General features: G+C 37.1%; 1 protein-coding gene across 4 annotated transcripts in view; it reads right to left on the bottom strand.

The window, feature by feature from the left end:
- Positions 1 to 23,220, bottom strand: part of UBR2 (ubiquitin protein ligase E3 component n-recognin 2) — a 112,423-nt gene that overhangs the window by 13,440 nt on the left and 75,763 nt on the right. For 3 of the 4 annotated variants that reach the window (XM_054569362.1, XM_054569361.1, XM_054569364.1), the window contains exons 22-40: positions 23,120 to 23,172; positions 22,075 to 22,177; positions 21,291 to 21,339; positions 20,722 to 20,876; positions 19,666 to 19,768; positions 17,729 to 17,838; positions 17,541 to 17,621; positions 17,034 to 17,212; positions 16,346 to 16,545; positions 14,389 to 14,482; positions 13,160 to 13,321; positions 11,169 to 11,272; positions 9,958 to 10,036; positions 8,473 to 8,621; positions 8,002 to 8,057; positions 3,976 to 4,072; positions 3,660 to 3,727; positions 1,595 to 1,730; positions 1,006 to 1,096 (exon numbers count right to left, since the gene is read on the bottom strand). In XM_054569362.1, coding sequence (XP_054425337.1) covers positions 1,006 to 1,096; positions 1,595 to 1,730; positions 3,660 to 3,727; positions 3,976 to 4,072; positions 8,002 to 8,057; positions 8,473 to 8,621; positions 9,958 to 10,036; positions 11,169 to 11,272; positions 13,160 to 13,321; positions 14,389 to 14,482; positions 16,346 to 16,545; positions 17,034 to 17,212; positions 17,541 to 17,621; positions 17,729 to 17,838; positions 19,666 to 19,768; positions 20,722 to 20,876; positions 21,291 to 21,339; positions 22,075 to 22,177; positions 23,120 to 23,172 — 2,069 coding nt within the window. The remainder of the gene's footprint in view (positions 1 to 1,005; positions 1,097 to 1,594; positions 1,731 to 3,659; positions 3,728 to 3,975; positions 4,073 to 8,001; positions 8,058 to 8,472; positions 8,622 to 9,957; positions 10,037 to 11,168; positions 11,273 to 13,159; positions 13,322 to 14,388; positions 14,483 to 16,345; positions 16,546 to 17,033; positions 17,213 to 17,540; positions 17,622 to 17,728; positions 17,839 to 19,665; positions 19,769 to 20,721; positions 20,877 to 21,290; positions 21,340 to 22,074; positions 22,178 to 23,119; positions 23,173 to 23,220) is intronic. The other variant, XM_054569363.1, reaches the window with a different exon arrangement.

Here is a 23,220-nt window from a genome sequence, read left to right as displayed (position 1 = left end):
GGCTGCAGGTTTGATTCCCAGTCGGGGTGCATATAGAAGGCAACTAATCAATGTTTTTCTCTCTCCTGTCCTCTCTATCTAAAAAAAAAATCAATTGAATAAAACAAAATAAAACATATCCTTGGGGAAAGATTAAAAAAATTTATAAAAGTAACAATATTTGGAAAGTAAAAAACGATCTACTATTCTAGAATCTTTATCAAGTATTATTCTGGCAAACTATTTTCATACTAATTTGTCTTACTTTGTTATAACTAACATATAAAATTTAAAATTAACATTTTTTTCAGAACATCATAAACCACAATTTTTATTGAAATTATAATATTCTGAAATATATCAATCATAACAATACCAAATTATTTCTATGCAAGCAAGCACTTAAGATTGCTTTAAATTCTTTGCTAATATAATATGAGAGTGTACATGTTTATATCTATAGGTTTTTCCTATATGTTGGATTATTTTGTTAGTGTGGGTTCTCAGAAATGGGGTAATTTAGTAAAAAATAAAGAATATAGTTTTTGACATATTATGAGAAAGCTAAATAAAACTGTTGTACCAAATCAAAATGACTCCAACAACCCTGTGAGGGCTCTAATATTTCATTGCATTCCTGCCAATCCTGCGTTCTGCCTTAAAAACAAATTATGTCAATTTAATTTATGTATTTTAATTCCTAATGAGAGAATATGTTTAGGAATAGCACTTTCCAAAGTAAATTCCATGTCTCCATGTGACAAATCCTGAGCAAAAAAGAAAGGTTCCATGGTTAAGTAAGTGTGGGAAGCTCTGCAAATTACTCCTCTCAGAGATTTGCAATTTCTGAGATTTTCCATTCATGTTAGTATAAAGCTCAGGAGTCTTGCAGATACACTCCCATCTTCTTTTTAAAAACATGTCAACAGAGAGCACTTTCCCTTATTTAACAAATAAACGCCTTTTTCATGCTATCACCTACTAATTTTGGGGGAGCTGCCTGTCATGTAAAGACTATGACCCCACCTTCCTGTACACTGGCGAAGTGTTTTATACAAAGCAAGAACTGCTAATTCTTCTTCACCAGCAGGAGTTTCTTGATCCATGCCATTTGCTTCTGAAAGAGAAGGAACTATTAGTACTCTGCATTTGTCTATTAAGTGGCTTGGTGACCATATCATTTAAGTACTCAAATATTCTTGTACACTCATATATAGTATGAAAATACTCCTACAAAACACAGGGGACTTTAAATCCTCAGGTGTGAGCACAGTGTCATCTCCGCCGCCATAAGGAGCCCACAGGCCTTGGGAGAAGCCAGTGTGCTGATTCAGGATGTCAGGCACTATGCTGTGAGCTAGATCAGCTAAATATACAGTCTGTGGCACTCATATATTACGAAACTTATAAAATCAAAATAATAATACACTGTGAAGGGATTTTAGTAGGAGAAAGGAATTTGTTTCAGAACTTGTCACATGAAGATAAACAGTAAAAACAAGTAGCCTAATTAATATTTATATATTATTCTCATTCAAGTACCGCTTCCTTTAATACTCTTTTTAAACTAAGAAAACTCAAGTACTTCCTTCAAGAAGCTGACAAAAGGAGTTACCTGTACACGAGGTAAGTAGGATCTGTATGATGTGTGCCATGGTAACCAGGTGGAAAACATGGAGGTCTCCAGTGCCAAGGCTGATCCCTGAAAAATCCTGACAATGCAATGCAGGGAGAGCAAGCACCAAGCCCACCTAGATACCAAATACAGAGAATCAGACAGCTTCCCGTTCCTTTCACACCTAAACACGTTGCCATTTTCTTGATATGACCCCCTTTGGAGCTCAGTCCCTCCCCTTAAGAATTCTGTTCTTAAACGGTACACACATTAGAAATTCCACTGGCATGGGCTAAATAAAACTATTTAAAAGCTAAGAGTCTTGATGGCACTACTGTTTCATTTATCCAATGATTCCCCTATATATATGACGGGGGACCGAAAAAACCCCTGGAACTTATTTTAAAAAACTGTGTATTTATTCTTACATGTTTAAACTCCATTTGATATAATACACCTATTGAGACTTTCTTCCTACAGCTCAAAACAGTTTTTTAACTCATCAACTTTGATGCCTTTTAGTGCTTTGCTGTTTTTTGTATCACTTGTTCCACAATGGCAGAATGTTTCCCTTTGAGGACTTTTTATCAGGGAAACAAAAAAAGCTGCTCTGGGAGAGCACAGGTGAGTAGGGAGGGTGGGGCACGGAGCGTGCCATTTTTGGTCAAAAACTGCTGAACGCTCAGCACAGTGTGGGGCAGATGCTCTGGTAAATCACCCATCATGAAACGGGCAAACACATTGCAAGAATCTTCCAAAAAACTTCACTGAAGCCTCTCACAACAACGCCGGCTGGCACACTGACACAGCCGGGCTCCTGGAGCACTCACCCAGCAGGGGAAGCCTGTGCTACAAGGGGCCCGCCCTCCAGGAGATCATTCTAGTTTTTTTAGATCCTCCTTCATAGATTATTGTTGTTAATAATAATAATAATAATAATAAAAAAACCCCCAACAGTTGAACAGTAGAAAAAGCCTGGATTTTGGACCCACAAATGTCTAGATGTGAACCCTTGCTTCTCTTATGAGGTTTTTAGACAAGTTAATACCTCTGAGCCCTCAGTTTTCCTGTTGGTAAACTAGAGATAATATATATTTGTTTTTAACACATCAATAGTAAGGATGTAAGGACTAAAGAATGCATGGGAAAGCATTCAGGTATAGAATAAAGGTTAGCTCTCCTGTTAGACTCCTGCTGCCTATATGATAGTGGTTTTCACAAGGACAATGGGAATAATCACATGGCTAACACTAGGGACACAGTGCTCTAAGCTCTTTCCATTGATCATCCCAGTAGGTTTTGAACACAATCAGCTTAAAGGTACAGAATCTGATGCCCAAAACGATTAAAGGGACAGCACTTGGGGTTGCTCCATGTGACACTATATTCAATGTCTTGAGTAAAGGGATCCATCCGAGGTAGGGCTGAGGTTCAATCAGTGGTATATCCCAGCACCAGACTGCACAGAAGATATAACTTATAGATCACACAAAGGGAATGTTGATTGCTAAGTAGTGTGACCACAGACAAGGCTGTATTGTCCAAAAGCACTGTATGGGTCAACCGCAGCCCTCACATTACCAGTGTTATTTTTACTTCTTTGTAGGTAAAAAGCACAAAGAGGTTAAAATTACTGACCTCAGCTCCAAAGCAAAATAGAGAGGATTAGACCCCCAGGTCAAGTCTCTCAACTAGATTCATTTCTTCTTTCTAAATTTAAACTGATTTTAGAAACAGGAGGGGTGGGGGAGCAAGAGAGAAACACTAATTTGTTCCACTCAGTTATGCATGCATTGGCTGATTCTTGTATGTGCCCTGACTAGGGACTGAACCTGCAACCTTGGTGTATCTGGACGATGCTCCAAACTACTGGGCTACCCAACCAGGGCTTCAGCTAGATTCTTTAACATTTTCTTTTTGAGTTTCCTCAGAAAGAATTATACTCAGAAACGGTAAGAGAAATAGATGATACTCTTCCTGTCTCTTCTACACTGTTCACCAAGTCTAAGATAAAGTTCTATAGTATGATAAAGAAAATGTAAAACACAAATTACAAGATACTCACCAATAAATGAAACATGTCAATATCTAATATGCATGGAAGGTCTCCATAATTGTCATCAGGCACCAACGCTAAATATTTAAAGAAAAAATATATTAGCACATTTCATATGCCAACATAAATATTAAATTTAAAATGTATATAACCTAGTTTATATTTATCTTTATGCAAGATATATATGAATTTGTAAGACAGAACTTGTGCATAAAACAAACTATTACCAACATTTTTCTCATAATGGAGAGAAGTTGCATGATTAAAGACAATATTACAGATGAAAAATTACCGTAATATATATGGTACATGTATTAATACTCACACGCAAAAAGTTTACAAAAGTGTCCTTGCACCACTGAAAGTAATGCCACTGTCCAATGTGCTGCAGCGAATCTAGTTAGTGACCTAAGACAGTCATCCTGAAATAAAGAGACCGACACAATTAGCAAAGAAGCCAGCCTAAGAAGCTCTATTTTTTGAGATATGCTAGTTCAATGCACAGCCACCTGAGGCAAAGCTGGATGCACAATGAAATCTCCCTAGGTGGTATGCAACTGAATCTATGACATCTTTAATGATGTATCTCTAATGTGGAATAGATGGAATGGGAAATGCTAATTCTATGTTGGATAAACCAAAGTGCTCTTGCCACCATGCTACTGATTCTCTGTAGAAAAGAGACACCTTTCCAGAAAGAGATCAAACAACAGAGGCTCCCAAGAATGTAATGCATTCTTTCTTTCAGTATTTCTTTATATTTATTCTATAAAAAGATACTCCAACATGTAAAACCAATTACAATCAAGTATAAACATGCACATGAAAAAAACAGCTGAGTAATACGTTGATGAGTTTTTTCTTCCTGCTTCATGCTCTATTTTCCAAATTTTTCTGTAATGTTGTTTGGTTCAATAGATATTGAGGACATACCACACAATAGCCTTGGTTCTGAAGATCTTAAAATGGAAACTTACACCCCTCCAAAGAGCTCACGGCCCTGGAGTCGGGAAGGGGAAGAAAAGGGAGATCGGGGCGGCCGAGGGAGGCGGCAGCACAGACGAGGGATGCCTTACTCACGGAACATGGCTCCGAGATTTCCAAGGGAAGGCAAAGCTTGAAGAGCATCTTAAAAGAGGAGGTGTCTACTCAGTGTACTTTAGCAGTAACAAAAGGCCTGAAAACGAGCATGTGGGGACTAGCAATGGCTCTCTAAGTCTGGGCCATGGATGTGGGGATTGCCAGGTGATGATGGAGAAAGAGGCTAAGAAGTTTAAGAGGTATGACTGGGGTGACTTCAGGAGTAATTCCTCTGATAATGTATCAGAAAAGAGTGAGATTCATAGGCAAGAAATGACACGGGACTGAACCAAACAAGTGGAAGCAGAAATGGAAGGAATGGAGACAAATGTGCAGGGCAGAAATTCATTAAATTCTGGGACCAACTGGATATGAACATTCATACCAAATGATGAATCCAACAGGACTTCTGAGTTTCTATCCCGGTCACCTGGATGGACAGTGATGACATTAACATTGACTAAGGCAATACATGAAGAAAAATGACTTGGATTGTTCAATGTGAGGTGCCTTTAGAAGATCCAGGTGAAAAAAATGAAGCAGGCAATGAGATAATAGTTTTGGTTTGGGAATTATCTGGATATAATTGAAACCAGAGACATAGATGGGGTTACCAGGGAAGTATATCAAGACAGCTGAGGGTCATGGGCCAAACTCGGGGGATTTAAAACATTTACAGGATGGAGGGGGGTGGGTGGCAAACTGAGAAGAAGTTGTCAGAGAGGTACGGAGGAAACCAGAAATGTCACAGAAATCAAGAGAGAAAATCAATTTCAGAAGGAAGTAGTTAACGAAATTAAGTAAACTGAAATGTCAAATAAGGGCTAAAAATGCCCACCCGTAAAGATAAGGAGGAAATCATCAGGTGAGCTTGATAGCTGCTGTTCCAAAGGGTGAAAATTGCAGGGAGTTGAAAAGTTGAAGGATTAGTTTTAACAAGAAATTGGAGCCAGAGTGTACACTATTGTTTAAGTAAGTTTTACTGCATATAAAATTTCTCTCTCTCAATATGAAATAAAGTTAAAAACTAAAGTTGTTATTTCTTTTATCAGTACTTAGGCCTTTTTTACTGCATGGTGAAATAAAATGCTTTAAAATGGCTTGGTCATCCAAGGAATGCCCAGGGTCACAGAAAGAAGGAAGAGAACACTGGGGGCAAGAGCAAGAGGAGGATAATGGAGCGCAGCTGTCCACCAGAGCCGGGCCGGGAGGGCGGGGGGCGGTTGGGGAAGGGATACCGAGGGAGAGGGGACGCATTTCAGATAACAAGTGGAAGGGGAAGCCACCTTAACCAATGTCCCTCATCTTCCAATGCGAGAGAGAAAGGTACGTGGAGATGTACATTACGTTTGAAGAGTGGGAGTCAGGAAAATAGAAGTTTGTTCCTAAGTTGTATGAGTTCCTAATATAGTATTATTTTGGATATGAATCTCTTATCAGATGTTACCATTTCTTTCTTCAATTCATTAGGCTGTTTTTAGTTTTGTTGGTAGTTTCCTTTTTTGTGCAAAAACTTTTTAGTTTGATGTAGTTCCAATTTATGTTTTTCTTTTGTTGCCCTTGTCCCAAGGAGACATACCCAAAAAGATATCGCTAAGAGCCATGTCAAAGAGTTTACTGCCGATGTTTTCTTCCAGAAGTTTTATGGTTTTAGGTCAGGCAAATGTTTTACCATGCTTCACTTTATTGTACTTTGTACAATAACAAATTAAAGCTTTGTGGTAACCTTGTACCAATCAAGTTTATTGGCAACAAGTTTTCCCTACAGCATTTGCTCACTTTGTATCTCTGTCACATTTTGGTAATGCTCGCGATATTTCAAATTTTTTCATTATTATGTTTGTTATGGTGATCTGTGATCAGCAATCTTTGATGTTGCTATTGTAATTGTTTTGGTGTGTTATGAACCATGTCCACATAAGAGAGCAAACTTAATTTTAAATATTGCGTATGACCTGACTGCTCTGCTGACCAGACATTCTCTTATCTCTCCCTTCTCCTTAGGCCTCCACATTCCTTGAGATACAATAGTATTGAAATTAGGCCAATTAATAACCCTACAATGCATCTAAGTATTCAAGTAAAAGAGTCAACTGATGTGGCAAATTTCACTGCTGTTTTATTTTAAGAAATTGCCACAGCCACCCCGCCTTCAGCAACCCCCACTCATCAGACAGCAGCACCGGCAAGACTGAGTCAAGAGTCTCTACAGGCCAAAAGATTATGACTCGCTGAATGCTAAGATGATGGTTGCCATTTTTTAGCAGTAAGTATTTTTTAATTAAAGTATGTAAACTTTTTTAGACATAATCCTAAAGTACACTTAATAGATTATAATATAGTGTAAACATAACTTTTGTGTGCCCTGGGAAACAAAAAAAAAACCTCAATGTGACTTGCTTTAATGAAATGTGTGCTTTACTGTGATGGTCTGGAATAGAACCCGCAATGTCGCTGAGGTAGGCCTGTTGTGGTTTTTGTTCCCTGGATAGGCTCTTACATCAGCGGTTCTCAATCCTGGTTCCTGGGAAGCTTTAAAAAAATATTAATGCCTGGGGGTCCATCTCCAGCGACTCTGGTTTAACTGGCCTGTGGTAGAGACTAGGCAATTTTTTTTTTAAGAATTTTTTTTTTATTTGAATCCAACTGACGACTACATACAGTTGAGAGCAAGGTATCAAATGCTCCCCAAGATTAGGCATTTTTAAAAGTTCCCCAGGTGATTCTACATGAATCAAATTACATGAGCTTACTCTTAAGGGCAATTTCATGAGGGTAAGCTTAAATATAGGTAGATACGCTGCCTCTATGTGACACAAGCTGCACAGTAAAAATTAGCAAGCTTTGACAGTGTATTCCCCTTCCTCATTTTTTTTAGGCATTAAATGTACTGTTTTTGACATTAATTTGTAGTTAATTTAAATACTGCTTTTGAAAGGTAGTCAAATGTAGTAAAGGGTGTGTTCTGTTTTATATTTCCAATTTTAGATTTAAAAATTCAAGAATAAGCACTGTTTTTAGTTATTTTCCCTTTTCATGTGTTTAACTTAAGAGTTCTAGGTGAAAAGACCTGAAATCTATTTTTTTAAAAAAGAAAAATGAAACCACAAACATTATTTCTTCAATGTAATTACAGAAACAGAGTTTTACCATGAAACGAGTAAAAAGCTATGCTTAAATAACCAATTCAGGCTTTTAATATGAAAAGAAAAGGCAGAACCACTGAATTTCCATTCTACCATTCTGTGAATTGAGTAAACCGATAACTTACCAGTCTGCAAGGCAAAGGACCAAATAATGGTTTATCTTCATCACTTAAAATTCTTTCTGCAGATTAAAAATGATTAAGATAATAAATTTTATGTTTGTATATTTTATCACAATCTCAAAAAATAGTAAAAAAATTCTTTTTGGCAGAAAGCACAGTATTGTCAGGTTTTGAAATCTTTAAGTCATTACACAGGAATTAACTTTGGATAAAAAGTAAAAATGAAAACACCTTCCCTCAACTGACAAGAAGCTAAAACCATGACCAAAATGAGTTCTCTGCTGCTCTGGTTAATTAGTAAACTGTCAATCTAATGTTTTGTGAGTACACTACATTTCCTAAGTCAAAGGCTTTACATTATTTCTTCATATTGTTGCCCACTTCAAACATGTCACTTAAATACAGGCTTCTCCCCATCACTTGTGTCAGTGTATGCTTGAGACTTAAAGAGAAACCCAACTTTAAATCTCTTACCTATGCTTTGGATGGTGTATGCACAACTACCCCAACACATTAGGGGCACACGGGGATCCTCTTCATTGGGATGAACCTTTAGTCCCACCTTGTAAATAGCAGTTCCAAATGTTGTTAGCATTTCCTTTATGCTGTCAGAATATGGGTTCCTGAAGTAAACACGTATAGGATTAGCTCAAAACAATGTGCTCACAGCAATCAAATGCTGCAGATTCCTAACATCTATTTGTTGCTATGTTGGAACTAAACCACTTAAACTATCTAAAGACAGCTGTATGAAAATCAGGAAAAAGGTGAATAGGCAATCCAGCCAAATGAGAGGAACACAGCCAGGGGGAGCCTCAGGGCGACAGCTGTGTCCAGCCTTTATTAGTGCGGGAGTATAGGGGCTGTGGAAGGAGGGCTAAGCAAGCATCTGAAAGATCTATTGTAGTGTTCAGGGGGAATAAACTACCATACACAGAAAATCAACCACATGAAAAAAAGCAAGGTAATTATTAACCACAGGAAAGACAAACCTGTAAAAGAAAAATATAATTATAACACATAACTTCTATCAGTATAAACAATTATAATGTAAAAACTGCCAACTGATTTAACCAAAAATTGTGAAAGAACTCTACTGGGAGACTGGAAAGGAGCAGTGGATAGGGTAGAGGTAAGAGCTTAATGCTAAATCGTTGGCCAGTCAACAGAAACTACTGTTGTGAAATGATGAATCAAGAGAGAAGTTAAGTGTTTTGACTAGAAATATGGCAGTAAATAGAAGAAACAAAATGACAGGACTGGGGATAGGGAGGGGAAATGGGAGGCATAGGACTGATGTTTTTTCTATTTGGATCTTTCAGTGCTATTTTTATTGAGTTACTTAGTACATGCCAGGAATAACTTCCAGGTGGCTTTACATGTATTGTGTCACTTTATCCTCATAATACTTTATAGATGAGGAACCTGAAGCACAGAAAGGTCAAGCAATTTGCACAGCTGCAGTGCTAATAAGCAGTGCTACTGGGAACCAACCAAACAATCTAGGTCTAAAATCTAAGCTATATTTTATAATTAATTGGCTCTGAGGTAAAAGAGGGTAAAAGTACTCTGGTTTTGATCTTGGGTTACTAAGAAGTTGGGAGGCCATAAATACGGAGATCAGAAGGAAAGCATAGGACTCGGTAGGGGAGCTGGGAGGCTTGGATTTACACATACTGATGAGGTGTTGTCAAGGCCAGCCAGATAAAAGGGTATAGTGGGGAGTCAGCAAGGCCGACTAGAAAAGGTTGTTGACAACTAAACATGACACATGGTCCTTATGTTCCGATCAATATACCTGAAACAAACATGATTGTGTAATGCTTAAACCTGACGATTCAAGATCAATGTCTTAAAATATTTTGCTCCCTGGCTTACAAATCATATTCCTACTAACTGCTAACTTAGTCTTTCATTTCAGGTGGGCCAAATGTCAAAGGAATAAAACAATATACTCACTTAGGATGAAAGTCAGGCCTAAATCCTTCAGGGAGCTGTAATTTATCCATATTTTTGGAGTTCTTTGAAGAAGCAATGTCTATGAAAACAAGTATTTCATATTATTACTCATCAGTGCACATATTGCTGTGAATTTCCACCATACATTTCATTTTAAATATAGGCCGAAGAAATGAAAAACAGGAAAAATTTCCATTAATAAAAAAACATGCATTCAAAGCATGAGAAATACTATTGCTCTGACTGATCAAGAAACCTTCTTTAACCACTAGAACACAGCTAGGCAAAGTAGGAAAATGAAGAGTATGCTATTTTGTTTTTATACAAAACAACAATATAAATTCCGCTCAGACTGCTTTCCCTGAGGTCATAATTGCAATGCATGTTGTGAAACTCGGGAAGCCTTTGGTAATGCCAATAATAATGTAAGTTAGGCCACTGAGAACCAAAGCTAGCTCTGCAATAGTCAGTTCCGTTCCCCCACTCCTAGAAGCTCTCTGATACCATGTGGGTTGAGAAGTATTTATTAAAAATTGCACATGAGCCTCTGTGTTTTCAAGGAGTATTAAGTAACACAGTCGCCCTGGCCACTGTGGCTCAGTTGGTTGGAATGTTGTCCTGTAAACTGAAAGGTTGCGGGTTCAACTCTGTCAGGGCTTAGGTTCCAAGTTCGGTCCTTGGTCAGGGGGCATGTGAGAGACAACCAATCAATGTTTTTCTTTCACATTGATATTTCTTTCTGTCCCTCTTTCCAAAATCAATAAGCATGTCTTTGGATGAGGATGGGGGGCGGGGGAAGAAAAAAAGAAAAAAAAAGGAAGTAACACAATCAGGTCAAATTTAGTTCATTAAGAAAAAAAAAAAAAAATTAGCCCTGACCAGTGTGACCTGGTTGGGTGTTGTGCTGCAAAGCAAAAGGTCGCCAATTCAATTCCTGGTCAGGGCACATGCCTAGACTGCAAGTTTAGTGCCCAGTTAGGGTGTATGAGAGGCAACCGATTGATGATTCTCTCCCTTCCTCCCTCCCTCCCTCTTGCTCTAAAAATAAATTAATCCTTCGCCCAAACTTAAAAAAAAAAAGCAAAGAAAATTAGAATAAGTCAAATTTTAAAATAAGTTTCTTTTTACAGTATTCTTAATTCTTTCTGGAACTAAATTTCTCAACAATTTCAGATGTTAGGGAAAAATGAAAGCAGATTATCAGAACTTACTAGGAATACTTTCTTCTTTCCTAAGAATCTGTAATGCTTTTATTTGCTGAGATACGGTTCTAATCCACTGAGTAAGATTTGGTTGATCTGAAAAATTTAACCTGCTAGAAAAAATTATAGAGAGTATTTAGTAATCTGTTGTTGCTTAGTTTAAGATACAAAAAGACTCCTTAAATGATCACGGGCATAATATCTTTAAACGTATTTTTGCCAATCGAAATTAAAATATCTTATTTTTACTATAATGTTAATAACATTACTTGTCAAAATTTTCACTTTTTTCAATACTAGAATTTGCTATTATTTCTTAAATATCACAGTCACCACACCACCACTATTTATTGAGTGTTTAATATGTGACAAGCACTTCGTAAAGCATTTAACAATCTTAGATTGAATCCTTAAAATATTAATATGAAACAAGTTATATTATTGTTCCCATTTTATAGATGAGGAAACTGAGGTTTAGAGCTACGTAACATGACTAGGCCATATAAAGAACAGATGTGGCATTCAAACCCAAACTCCAAAATCAGACTCCACAGCCTGTGTCCTTCATGACCATGTCATAATTGGCTCTTATGGGGGAACAGAAAATTTAAATCACAGAAGTGAGGGGAAATCCAACAAAGCTATTTTTTTCCTCCTTCTACACAGTGAATCCATAATTTAACAATAATTAATCAGTTCAAATACAAATAAATCAGTACTATGATATTTTTTGGTGATTGAAAAGCATGAGCTTATACTCCAATCTAACAGAATTTAAAGAAGACTTTGTGGTAGCATAAATTAATAAGACACCATAGTTTCTTATATACTCCTATACTCAAAGAGAAAAAAAACTGACCTTGCTTTTTATTTTTTTTTTAGAGACGGAAAGGGAGGGAGAAAGAGAGGGAGAGAAACATTGATGTGTGGTTTCTTCTCTCACGCCCTCTGCTGGGGATCTGGCTCACATCCCAGGCATGTGCCCAGACTAGGAATCGAACTAGCGACTCTGGTTCACAAGCCAGCACTCAATCCACTGAGCCACACCAGCCAGGTGACCTTGCTTTGAACTGAGTCCAAATAGCACAGAAATAGATGATTCAATATTTATAAAACTTGAATTAGTATTTGTGCATATAAGATAGACCATAATTCTAAACTGAGAAATGTAAATCAGATTTAAGTAGCAGACAATATCAAATTCATATTTTGGAATAAGTTACACCTATGAACTAGAAGCACCCTAAAAATTGTGAAATGACAGCCCTGGCTGGTACGGCTTAGTTGGTTGGAGCGTTGTCCCATGACTGAAAGATTTAGGGTGTGATCCCTGGTCAGGGATCATACCTGGGTCGTGGGTCCAACCCCTGGTGGGCCCAGTGCGTACAGCAGGCAAGCAATCAATGATTCTCTCTCACATCGATATTTTCCTCTCTCCCACCCTCTCTCGCTCTCTAAAAGCCATGAAAAAATGTCCTCAGGTGAGGACTAAAAAGAATTATGAAATGACAAAAGTTTTCCATTTAAAATACACCAACAGATTCTCATTGTTTTGGCTCAATTCCTGAAGCTATTATCAGCCAGTAATTTGCAGATGATTATATTTAATTGTTGGAATATTCAATAAAGTCAGTTTGAGCTGTCGTTCTCTCCCCTATCAATTTACTGAGTATCTCTTGAAAAGTACGAGGGAGATACATAAAGCAGAATCCTAGAAATAAAGACAGTTCTCATAAATACGCAAGAATTCTACATCTTCAATAGTGTTTATGGGTAAACAAGAAACTACTCATTTTTGGCCTATTCTTTCAAAAAACCAAAATAATATTTTACAGATCTGCTAGAAGAAATAACTAAACAAAAAGTTTGGAAAGTATGTGGAAAACATTGTACAGTTGCCTAGAGTGCCCAACCCCCCTGCCACCCAGTTTATTATTTCATTATCTTCAAAGGCAGTTAACTCTGGCTTTGATATAAAGGTTTTATGAGCCAAAACTTACTTGTTAAAAACATTTCTTGGGGGAAGCAGCAGAGGAATAACAGTGTTACTCAAGCACTCACAAAGAGGACAAAGGAATTCTCCATTTTCTACATCATAGCTTGTATGTAAGCGTAATCTCTGTTGCCTTCGCTGTTCTTTAGCTTGAACGGAATCAAAATACCTTTACAATTAGAAAACATGAGGTATCAAAAACAACGGTAATTTTTTTCAGTGAGAGCCTTCAACATAATTTAAATAATTTGTTTTCACAAACAATCCAAAAATTAAAATCTTAAAATGAACTGAGTATTTTTAATACTGGTACTTTAATTATTGAGTTGCTTTAAATATCAAAATGGGTTCCAGAGTTCTTAAACAGGAAAGTCAAAAAAAGACTGCTTTGCAAAGAAGCATTCACAAAGCAGCAAATTTCTTGGTCCTGGTGCTATCTGGTCACTTTACCAAGGTTGGTGGCTGCTTGCCAGAAGAAGTTCATGATAGTTTAATAAGCACAGCGCTAGAGTAACAGCATTGGTTTGTTGGCTAGAAAGTACCAAAGGAGAACAAGTCTGAGGTTATCCCAACTCCAACTTAGCCCAGAGAATCATGACAATCTCAGGAAGTAACAAGGCAAGTTATGAACAGCTTCAGAATCAGGGGTTGTTCACCTTCGAAAGATACTATTGCTCTTCTAGGGTTTACCCCACTGTAAAATCTTTTTCTTCATCCAATTAGTTAGCTGATACAGATGCCCACATTAAAAAATATATTTGAGCCCTGGCTGGTGTGGCTCAGTGGACTGAGCGCCAGCCTGTGAACCAAAGGGTCTCTGGTTCAATCCCCAGTCAGGGCACATGCCTGGGTTGCAGGCCAGGTCCCCAGTAGGGGGTGTGTGGGAGGCAACCACACATTGATATTTCTCTCCCTCTCTTTCTCCCTCCCTTCCCCTCTCTCTAAAAATAAATAAAATCTAAAAAAAAGATATATGTGTGTGTGTGTGTGTGCATGCGTGCGCACACACACACACGCACACACACACACTTGATATACTATGAAATTTCTACCATCCCTTCACCTGTATGACAAAGCAAATCAATTTTCATTGTTATTTATTAGGAAATGAAATGGAGTTTTTCTTAACATCTTTAGTTCTTTCTCCCTCTTTCTAGAATGGAGTTTCCTTTACAAAAAAATTCAATTTTGAGCCTTGGAATAAGCTTCTCTTGACTAATATTAAAAATACATTACCTTTGCCAACAATGGGCATGCATAATGTGTCCACAGCTACCAGTGTGTGTTCCACAAGACAGATCAGGGTGCATGAATAGTGGATCATATTTTTCTGTATTACAAAACAAACAAAAACCAAGCATTTCATTTTCCCATAACCAGTATAGAACTTTAAATTGTGAAATCCTTGATGGGTGATGACTTGTAAACTTGAAATGAAATGCTAGTTTATTTCTTTCCTTTGAGATATCAATAATTTATGCAAGATTCTGGATTATTTAGAAAACCGGACCCTTTAACTTTCACCACCCTGAGCAAATAAAACATCCCTGAACTGTTAACTAAAATTGGAATTCTCTAGTTAAGTACATCAAATCTTTTAACATTTCACACTTTCAGGGCACTGAGGGATCCCATTCCCTCCAAAAGCTCTCGGCTCAGCAAAGGGGATATCCTTCAAGGGGCTGCCTTTAATACCTTGAGGGCAGCTCCCTAGACGAGTTTCTGCCTAATGACACCCTTATAGAGAACAACCACAATCACTGTACCAGAGTCAGAGCGGCAACAAAATATCCCGGGCAGCCTCCCAGACCAGAGGTGGGGAAAAGGGCAAATCAGTTTCTGCTCTGGTGCCAACTTTTTATATTCAAGGGAGATGAAAAATGAAGACAACCATAAAATGGGTACCTGGTTTCTTTTGGAATTTTTTGAGTTCTCGGTATAAATTAGTATAATCTTAGAAATTCCAAAACATTCTAGAAAGAATTACTCAAGTTTTAATTATATAACAGTGAAAATGTCACAGCATAAAGAAAACCTACCTACAGCCAGAGGAAGTTTTTTGTTCATGAAATAACAAAGTAAATAAACTTGGTGACTCTTTGACTTGGAATGAAATTATTAATCGCCTAGTTCAAATGACCATTTTTAAAGATGAAAAGAGACCAATCTTTCCTAACTAGGTGCTTCAGAGTCACACTGTGCACTTTAGTTACAGAGAAAAAGGAAATTTTATCAGTGGGTTTTCATACCTCCTTTCAATTCTACAATGTGAAAGGCACTTGCTAAAATAAGTGCTTGGGAAATTCCAAAGACAGTTCCTACGCTCAAGAAGTTTACTGGTATCGTTGAGGCATATGCACGTATAAACAGCTCTAAGAGTAGAGACATAAGTGTCTGTGGTGGACACAATCATGCGCAGCCGAGATGCCCCTGCAGGAATGAAGGGCTTGCTCCCTCCATAGTTGGAAGGCACTCAACTGTCATTGCTCTTTAAGGGATGACTGCTTTGCTCAAGGTCACACCTCTTTCCAGAGGTCTCCCACAACCTGTCACTGATCAGTCTCCAGGTGCAAAGACCCAGCCCTCTTGTCCCAACTCAGGATGCCTCTAAAGGTCCATCCAACTATAAAGCTCCCATGGGACCAGCGGAGAGCTTTCGGGGACTGCTTAATGTCTCCCTCTCCCAAACCTGTTTCCTCCTCCCCCATTCCACAGATGTTGATGCGAAGGTTCTCTCTAATAAGTATCCCACATGGTAATCTCTGTCTCAAGAATCTGCTTTCTGGGGAAGCCCATCTGAAATATTATCACTACTCTAAGTGAGAATCTGGCTCGGGGCTGCTTCTCACATAAGTAACTCACACAACTGTTCTCAGCAGAGGCGATACCATGGATCTATCCATGAGACAAAATGATGACTGTTATTTTAGTGATCAACTAATTTACAAGTGTGTTGAAGAATGGGAAAGGTTAAGTACCAAAGCACGTTAATGTTATATCACAAAGAAGAGCTTTCCTTTGAAACCCTGCTATTTACCCGCTGTCAAAGTAGGGAATTTCTGCCCAAGTTACTTGCCTAACATACCACCAAGTCTACGGAGGCACTGTTGGAGTAATGAAATTTCTGTACATCACCACCCCACACTAAGTGGCAGTCATTATTAAAAGGAGAAGATAGCAAGCTATGACTCACCTGGATCCTGAATGACTTTATTTCTGTTTTTTGATAATACAGTTGACCTTTGAACAAATGCTGCTAGGACCATTGCCTTGCTTTCCACCTTTACCTCTTGCTCTTCTTGACACAATATACAGGTAACAAATTGTCTCTGTTTAGGGACTTGAGTTTGTGCTGGACCCAAAGCCATAAGTGTCACATCTGAAACCATAGGGCTGTAATGAAAGGTTATTGAGTATAAATAACGAGCCGAAGAAGTTTCTATATAATCATAAAATAGCAGTTGCCAGGTATGCACATATTAAATACATGTGGTTTTGATGACTTAAATTGACAGAAGTCTTTCATATGTATCAAACCATCTCCTTTAATCCTCAAAGCAACCCAGTATGCAACAGAGAAGCCATCCACTCAGTTAACTGAGCCCAGTGTACTCATTCTTTTATGAATGTCAAGGGTCTTCTGCATAACATTTTAAGCACACACATTAGTTATCTACAGTCAGAATTGTACTCTTAAATATATACTAAAAAAACTTAGATTTCTAAGATTAGTTCCTCTAACTGGAGGTCACAAAATTTATCTATCCATCTTCTAAATTACTTTTGGATTCAAAATGAATTATAAGGTAAAAAACCAAATTCTTCCCCACTTGAGAATCAATGGTCAAGAAATTAAAAATTTTTATTTAAAAATTTTTTACCTATTATCAAGAACAGCAGAGTTAGAGGCATCGAGTCCTAATGTCTGTTGGAAGAGTTCTTTGTTTTCATCAATAAAGTGCCGCTGCATCTCGGACATCTGGGCCATGATCTTTTCTCTGCGCAGCCTGGCAATCTCGGCTTTTCTCTTCCTCTCAGCTTTGTCTTTGTCTCTTGAACTCTGAAATTACGTCGCATTTAATTAGACCATTAAATGCTAAATGCCCATTTCCCCCCCAAAGTAGAAATATCTTTATTGTAAATACTAATTAAAAACTATCCTACAATCTCACTTTTCAAAACAAGAGAAAAGGTTTTTCAATCAACCTAACTTGTTTAAAAAGGAAAAGGCAGATCAAAAAAATTGCTACAATAAAGATAAATAGAGACACATTTCCTGGAATTTACATTTTAATGAAACATCAACTATCAACTTATTGCAGCTAATTTTAAATAGTCAACTTGTTATAGTTTTTTGGTGTTACCACACTCTACTTCTTATACTATACCTCTTCTGTTATGGTTCCTTCCGCCTCGGCCACAGGACTGGTGGATGAACTCTCCCTCATTTTCTTAATAGCATTAAAAGTCTATGGAAAAAGCACCAGTTATTGCGAAGCTATGAAACATTATGAAAATTCAAAGATAAATATTTAATGTTTCTCACAAAAAGCAAGAGAGATTCAGGAAATTTTACCTTTAATATCCACCTAATCATATCTTTGTGGACTTCTAGGTAGGGAGCGTTCTGCAATGTTTCCAGCATTGCTAATATGCTAGGAGAGTTGTTTGGTGCTTCACCAGGCTCTAAGGCAGAAAAAATAAAAGGCACGTTAATATCAGCTTACACTTTGTAGTACTTATGACTACACACAAGGTGATAAAGTTGCTTATAACATCATTTGCCTATTATTTAATTACAGCTCTACTTATTAAGAGATTTTCAGTACTTCTTGAGAACCTGACATATTTGTACTTCGCAAACAAGTTAACAATTAGAATGCTTTAATCTTTTGAAACTGACATCTTCTACCAAATGATTATTTTAACAGTCTCTAGCAAAATTAAGTAAAAACCCAGCAGAAGTCTACCTGAGATTTTACAAGTCTAAGAAAATGAATTAGGATTACAGGGGTGCATTTGTGTTTAAATATACCTATTTACTTTGACCTTTTCTTCAGTAACACCTAAATTAAAATAAATCCTTATGAATTATTTCTTTATTTGAGGAAGACATAAAAGTCAAGTCCATATTTTCAAGAGTACATTTAATTCAACATTAGCTAATTTAGTTTTACAGTAAGAAATGTCCGATTACTGATACACACACACACACACACACACACACACACAGATATACAGATAGATATAATTTTTTTTAAAGATTTTATTTATTTTTAGAGAGAGAGGGAAGGGAGAGAGAAAGAGGGAGAGATGCATCAATGTGTGAGGGAAATATCAATCGGTTGCCTCTCTTACACCCCTAAAACTTGGGACCTCGCCTGCAACCTAGACATGTGTCCTGACTGGGAATTGAACCAGTGACCTTTTGGTTTGTAGGCTGGCACTTAATCCACTGAGCCACACCAGCCATGGCACAAATTTTCTTATTTTCAATATGTTTTTATAAGATAACATCGACAATTTAGAATGAAATCTTGATAGCATACTTTGTGTTTTAAAAAGGCGTTATCTTAAGAGAAATGTACGTACTATACTGATTTAATTTTTCTGTTTATGAATTAAAATTCACACATTTTAATTTAGAGGAGAGAGGAAGGGAGATAAACATTGATGAGAGAGAGAAACATCGATTGGTTGCTGCCGGGGACAACTTTGTGTGGGAACTGTAGCCCTGTGCGAGCTGGGCCGTGACAAGGGCCTGTAAGCCTCAACTAGAAAACTAGGAGTGCGGGAGGCAGACAAGACCTGATACTGACACGAGGGTACCCTGGGAGATCTGGCTTAGAGGATGCAATGTAATTACAGAAGCTTGCTCTGTTTTGCACTGCCCTGATAGGGAAAGACCAGGTGTTTGACTTCATAGCAGGGAGAAACTTCCTGAGCTCCATCTGCTGCCCACATGTCTGACAGACCCCGACCTAAATATCTATAGCCTTTTGATATAGACTGATTAAGTATTGCATGCACGCTGTATACCACTGTGCATATTGTTCTCAATAAAAGCCACTTCAGAGAAAGGCTCGGGTCATTCTCCACTCGAGAGGATTGCCACCCCCTTCTCCTGACAGTCAAATTGTGTCTGGTACAATTTATTTCTTCATCCACGGGGACTGGGAAGACTCTGCGGGACAGAGTCTCCCTCGGGTTGTCCATCGTACATGCCTGAACTGGGGACTGAATGCACGACCGAGATATGTGCCCTGACTGGGAATGGAACCCACAACCTTTCAGTTATGGGATGATGCTCCAACAAACCAAACCACCCAGGCAAGGCAGGCCGTAAGTTTTTTTATAAAAACATATCAGGATCTGATATTGTACCTTTAATATAGAGATGAATATATACGGCCTCAGAAATATGGATTCAATATTATCTAGTTAGAACCTATACGATCAAATAAAGGAGGCTATATTGCATATTTGAGTTAGTTTAATAAGAAGTGTACATACTTGATATCTTCTGAGTGAAGGTAAATGTTACTACATGCTCTTCCATGACATTCTCCAAATGCTGTTTTTCTTCTTGTAGTGCCATTCCAATTAAATGTAACACCTCAAATACAAATATATTTTGTAACTTTTAGTAAAACACAAATCAAGTATACATTTTTATCAGAAATAACAAAGAATTATTGAAAAAAGATAAATCAAATAAAGACTAAGAGCAATGAAAAACAATTCTAAGTATTAATTTTTATTAAATTCAAATTTCATGATTCATTTTGTAATAAAGCAAGGAAGCAATTTCTATTTTAGCTAGGAAGAAAATTCAATTGCAAATTCTTAGGGTAAGTTAGAAGTATTACTAGATGTGACCAGCAATTCAAATAATATATAATTTTCAGTTTTATTCTTTCCCTACACTAGTCTTAAATCTTCTAAGACTCAATGGCCAAATAATTAGAGCTGCAAACATTGATGATGCAATTATCTAGTCTACAATACTACCTAGTTTAATTTCTGTCTCTATGGACAAAAAATATTAATCACCTCAGAAAAAGACATACTTTTATCTCTAATGTCATATAATTTATAAAGATGTTCATAGTTCTTCAGTATATCTCAAAAATTCCTTACCAGACCCCTAAGAAACCCTACAATTAAACTGAGTCTATCTGCATTTTTATTGCTCTTATCCTATTATACAATTTTTGAAGGACATATATGTGTGTGGTGTCTCTGTATCTTTCCTTATACACAGGGCTATTGCAGTTGTTAGATGTCAAAAAACTGGGTTAGCCTGAATGTCAGACAGCGAACTTCATTTTAGGACCAATCAATGAAAGGCAGATTAGCCAACGGGACCAAGATAACACCAACCATGTAGTATTAAAAAAACGTGGTCAGGCTTGTATTTTATTGTCAGACATAAAAGCAGAAACAATATACTATATTTCAGATTCAGGCAATACTCCATTTGTCCTAAGATTTCTTGGTATAGATACTGACAAAAGTATCCTGGCTTTTATTATAAAACATAGAAACGATGAATGTCTTCACACCTACCCTTTGCAGCATGGACTCAGACCAGGCATATCCATTATGTTCCACAGCCCACTGCAGTATTGTTCTCATGATGCACAACATGACGTCTGACTGCAAAATGTTAACCAGGCTTGCAAAGAGAGGGCAAAATGGAGGCAAAATTGGAGGTGGAAGTGCTGAAAATAAAGTCATTATTGGTTTCTTTTGTAGAGTATGTTTAAAAAATTATCTCTTTATTAGACACTTTTGACAGTCTTTACCCTAAGAATATTCATTAACATACATCTTAAAGCTGTTTTCACTTTCTTAAGGTCAGTCAAATGCATAAAGACAGCTTCATAAATAGCAGTAGTACAAAGGAAAGCCTTTCTTTTCCCTAAAATGTCCTAAAATCTGAGATAAAAACCATTAATCCAGAGATGACTCAGTGCAGATTATTTCTATGTCAGCGTACTTATTAGTCTTTGAATGTTCACTTCGAAAGCTTATATTTAAATCTTCCATTTCAACAGGATAAACATCAGTGTCAAAAGAAAACATTTAACAAGTAAAAGAGACTGACATGAGATTTTTGGAAAGATTAAAAATACCTGTATCTTCTCTATTTTGTCTTTTCAATTTCCGTTGAGCTTCCTCTGCCTAATAAAAAAAGTAATTTGAATAGGGAATTAGAAGTACAAAACAACTTAATATCCAAAACTACTAACATAATCTTTGCCACATTATCTTCTGATTTTAGAAGATTTCTATCTTTAGTTTTGTACCTACCCCCCGCCCCCCCCATCCCCCAAAAGGTTCTGTCTTGCTTTAAGATGCAGGGGAAACTAGCACAACCAAAAACTTATTTAGGTTTGAGCTCTAGGACATGCATCAAAAACTAAACTAAAGCTTCATGTTTAAGTTTGGTTTAATGCCATTTACTGAAAAAAGTATTTTAAGAGCAGACTGCTAAAAGGCAAAGTTTAACTAGCTAAGAATGATTAGGAAAATTCCTAAATCACTATGGAAAAGAACAATGCTAAGTTGTAGCAATTCTAAAATGAGTGTAAAATAAGCTAACACTATAATACAGAATGACAAATTTGTCTTCAAAAGCCAGTAAAATACAATTATACCTGTGTGTGGGTATGTATATAGTCATATAGATATTACTTATATATACACAGAACACTTCGGGGAAAACCCAAAACGGTTTGTGGTATTACTATAGGTAACTTGAATTTTCTTTATAGCTTTTGATATTTTCCAACCTTCCTACAATAAAAATGTATCCTTTTTCACTCAGTGAAAAACAGTAAATGTTGTTTAGACTAAAACAACAACAAAAAAACCTACCCAACCATTTCCCAGTACACTTGTAATATTTCCAATTACCTTGGACTGCTCTGCCCTTGAAAAGTGATAGAAATACAAATTGAACTCTTTGGCACACTCTGGTTTCAGTTCATACATGCCTTTTCCTGTTAATCCAGGTTTCCTATGGGGGGAAAAGGTCCTTAAAATATTATTATTAAAGTCATACACTAATTCATGAGACAGCCTTAGATAATAAAGAAAGCAGCACTCTCATATATTGCTGGTGAGTGTAAGTTGGTATTATTTTCTATGGGCGAAATTGGCAGTCGACACCCAAAGCTTTATGCTCGTATGCATCCATTTTCTCTGGCACACCCGCTCTGAGTTTATCCTAACTGGACGAGTGAATGTGATGGTGCAGTGGCAACGATTCAAAGGCTAACAGGGAAGAGGTTACAAACATTATGGCATCTCTAAACAATAGAACGCCATTAAAAGTGATGTTAACTTCTATAATTTGACGTGTAAAGGTGTCCGTAATATGTTCTATCAAGTGAAAAAAGTAGGTATGATTTAAGGTTTAAAGAATATTTTCTGTATGTTTAAAAATATCTTCTCTTAAAGCATGTAATGTCTTTATAAGCAACAAAAATAAAGACATCCATTGGGATGGGCTAAGAGCAAGGAAAAAGTAAGATTAAGACGTTGCCTCAACAACCTTAAGGGATAAACTAGTATACTGATTAGACAATACACTGGACACTAGAGAAGGTGATCCACAGCTCAGGTGGCACATTCAAATGAAAACAAATAAAGCAATTTTAAGGAAGCTTACTGCATTTGCTTAGATCACCTGCTACGGTTAATTTTAATTATCTGAAACTATCAGCTATGAACACCTATTCTGAATACAATGAAAATCCTCATAAAGCTACTTTAAGTTGCTGAGCACAGGGCTAGATTATAAAAATGAAAGTCAGTGAGAAATATAGTTCAGAATTACGTATTTGCAAATGTACCTCTGAAAGTAACAATTTCATTCTCAGTTCCATCAAAGGAAACACTTTATGAAAAATGAATGTATAAAATAAACTGAATGTGAAAAAACAGAAAGTAAACTCACTTGAAATGGGCAACTGCTTCAATGACACTCTCCATGCCAGTCTCCTTGTTCTCCTAGAGGCACAGGAGACAAATAAGTGTTTCCTGTTAGTATCTGCCAGG

Source organism: Pteronotus mesoamericanus, unplaced genomic scaffold, assembly GCF_021234165.1.
Source record: "Pteronotus mesoamericanus isolate MK-2021 breed Mesoamerican mustached bat unplaced genomic scaffold, CSHL_Meso_final contig_20, whole genome shotgun sequence".
Classification (NCBI taxonomy): domain Eukaryota; kingdom Metazoa; phylum Chordata; class Mammalia; order Chiroptera; family Mormoopidae; genus Pteronotus; species Pteronotus mesoamericanus.
Note: the sequence above shows the minus strand (reverse complement) of the source record. Positions and strands in the feature narration are given on the sequence as shown.